Source organism: Stegastes partitus, unplaced genomic scaffold (assembly GCF_000690725.1).
Source record: "Stegastes partitus isolate 25-593 unplaced genomic scaffold, Stegastes_partitus-1.0.2 Scaffold654, whole genome shotgun sequence".
Classification (NCBI taxonomy): domain Eukaryota; kingdom Metazoa; phylum Chordata; class Actinopteri; family Pomacentridae; genus Stegastes; species Stegastes partitus.
In genome coordinates, this window is record NW_007578385.1 from 375135 (window position 1) to 378410 (window position 3276).

General features: G+C 37.7%; 1 protein-coding gene across 1 annotated transcript in view; it reads left to right on the plus strand.

Moving 5' to 3' along the window:
• LOC103363358 (carcinoembryonic antigen-related cell adhesion molecule 1-like) overlaps window positions 1-2659 on the plus strand; it is a gene marked incomplete at its 3' end in the record, with an annotated part of 42116 nt that extends 39457 nt beyond the window's left edge. Inside the window, exon 5 of the mRNA XM_008290089.1 lies at window positions 2387-2659. Coding sequence (XP_008288311.1) covers window positions 2387-2659 — 273 coding nt within the window. The remainder of the gene's footprint in view (window positions 1-2386) is intronic.
• Window positions 2660-3276: the final 617 nt, after the last annotated feature.

Genomic DNA, 3276 nt, shown 5'->3' on the forward strand with positions numbered 1-3276 from the left:
ATCAGGGGGTTGCTCTGCTGGCTGCATTGCTGGAATAGTAGTTGCCTGTTGTGTCCTCATTGCTGGAGCTGTTGCTGGAGGGTACTTCATGTATAACAAAAAGTAAGTGGGAAATACCTTGAAATATAACCAGGAAATGTTTTTCTTCAAAAATGAATAATCACAGTAATAGTCACAACTTAACTGCATAGTTAAACAGCAGTGGTTGACATGCATCAAAGGAGGACTTCCCAAAGTGGGAGTGTACAGTACTCTGTGTGACCTCACATTCAACTGTAAATCCTTTTTGTTTTCTGATAGTGACACCAAACTTTATATAATAAGATTTTTGTCTAATAATTTATGTATTATTATTTTTAATGTTGTTTGTTTTAATCGATTTATGTAATGTATGTACGGTGTCCTTGAGTGCCGAGAAAGGCGCCCCTAAAAAAAAGTCTTATTATTATTGTTTATTAATATTTTATTACCATGTAAAAATACTAAACTGATCTAAACTGTCATCTGGAGTTGAAACTAACTTTCAGTACAGTTATGAAACTCAATGTAAAAATGAACATTTGTTAATAACTTTGGACTTAATGCTTCATTCCTCATATTTAGAATGAAAAAGAAACCTCAGACAGATGTGGCAGGTACGTATTCAGATCACCCTGTACTGGGACTGTCATATAAATACAGTGTCCTATGAAAAGTAGTCAGCCCCTCCCCTTGGAAGTTTCCCCTTGTTTTGCTTTTCAACACTGAATCACGGCCAGTTTTGCTTTGGCTTTTTTGACAAGAATTTAGAAAAGAAAAGAAAAATGTCAACATTAAAACAGATGAGCATTCTCAATTAATATCTATATATAATGCAAAATATATGTGATTGCACAACGTCCTCCCCCTTTAGGTATTTCCTCGGTGCACCTTTGGCATCAGTTAAAACATTAAGCCTGTTTGGAGAGGTCTTAATCATTCTTGCATATCTTAGCACTACAATAATACCTCATATTTTTCTTCAGAATGACTCAAGCCCTGTCAGGTTACACAGGGATTGTGAGCGAACAATTCTTTTTTAAGTCATGATGCTGCCACCACCATGCTTCACAGTGGGGGTGGTATGTGTGTGATGATTGTTCCAAAACACTTACTTTTGGTCTCTTCAGACCAAACCTTCTACCAGGTGACCTCAGGGTCTTTCACACGTATTCTGGAGAACTCTCGTCGAGATTTAATATGAGATTTTATTAACAATGACTTCCTCTTTGAAACTCTTCCATAAGGCTTTAACTGGTGAAGAACAGGTAACAGTTGCTGTACACTGTGTCTTCAGACTTAGCCGCTGAAGCTTGCATCTCCTTCAGAAGAGTCATAGGAGTCTTTGTGGCCTCCCTCACTTGCACGGTCAGTCAGTTTTAGAGGAAGGCCTGCTTGAGGCAGATTTACATATGTACCATGTTTCCTCTGTTTCTTAATGATAGACTTTACTGTACTCCAAGGGATATCCAGTGATTTAGACATTTCTCAATAACCTTTTCACAGACTTACTTGGAGTGTTCTTTTGTCTTGATGGTGTAGTTATAGCCAGGGGTACTGATTCATCAGTGACCTTCCAGCCTTAGACGTCTTCATACTACAATCTTTTAAGACACTTTCACTGCACTCAGGTGATCCCTATTTAACGAACTGTGTTACTTCTAGCACCAGTTGGTTGCACCAGTGTTTAACTGGATGAGTCACTTCAAAAGGGGTACTTGTTTAATATATGCTATAAAATACTAATGCAATTGTGGAGATGGGTGTNGTAGTCGGAAAAATAAAGACAGTGACATTGTTCTGGTATATTTCTCAGTCATTTTTTTCACCACACAAATAGATTCAAGCTGCATCACATTGTACTGTATTAAAATGTATCGTTAGTGAATCGTATCGTAACCCATGTATCTAGATTCGTATCGGATCGTCTCTCAAGGTAAACATGCACACCCCAACTAAATTTGTAACTTTGGTCACAGTCGACAGCTGTCAGCTCCCAACCAACTGTGCTCTACCTGTCCAGCTCCAAATGTTAACTAATGAGCACAGGGGAACTATGAGAGACTAAATGTTGTGGATCGCCAAAGTTGGTGGAGACCAAAACAGAGCAAAAATCACAGTGTATGTTGGAAATGTTGCTCAGAACAGTTTGCACTGGATGTGGAGCCTAAATCGGTACTTTTTGCAAACAAGTCGACCAGCATAAACTATGATTATATGTCAGTGCCATGTTTGCCTACACACTACTCTCAACTTTTCTTTGTATGTTATTTATTTATTTAGATTTTATCACTTATTTAGCCTTCAGTTCTGCAGTTACTTTTGTTGTGATTGTCATATTTTTCATCATCTATTTTGTGCCTAACAGAGAAAATATTGGATTCTTCTGTCAAACCATCAATAAATCTGACGGTCGAGGGGACGTCTGTCAACTTAACCTGTGAGGCCTGTGGCTCCATCTTCACCAGGACATGGAAGAAGGACGGCTCAGATCTGATCCTGGATGACAACATGATGCTTTCTGACAATAACAGATTGTTGTCTTTCAACCCTGTGAACAGAAAGGACAGCGGAGAATATTCCTGTAATATCAGCAACCCCGTCAGCAGTGATGAAGCTGAATACAACATGGTTGTTAACTGTAAGCAACATGCTGTTCAGTGTACATTAACTGTACAAACACATACGATGAACCACAAGTGGCAACGTATTGAGTAGTTAGTTGTTGTTTTTTTTTTTTGTAATTTTCAAACATATATTTTCCCAGACGGATCAGGGGGTTGCTCTGCTGGCTGCATTGCTGGAATAGTAGTTGCCTGTTGTGTCCTCATTGCTGGAGCTGTTGCTGGAGGGTACTTCATGTATAACAAAAAGTAAGTGGGAAATACCTTGAAATATAACCAGGAAATGTTTTTCTTCAAAAATGAATAATCACAGTAATAGTCACAACTTAACTGCATAGTTAAACAGCAGTGGTTGACATGCATCAAAGGAGGACTTCCCAAAGTGGGAGTGTACAGTACTCTGTGTGACCTCACATTCAACTGTAAATCCTTTTTGTTTTCTGATAGTGACACCAAACTTTATATAATAAGATTTTTGTCTAATAATTTATGTATTATTATTTTTAATGTTGTTTGTTTTAATCGATTTATGTAATGTATGTACGGTGTCCTTGAGTGCCGAGAAAGGCGCCCCTAAAAAAAAGTCTTATTATTATTGTTTATTAATATTTTATTACCATGTAAAAATACTAAA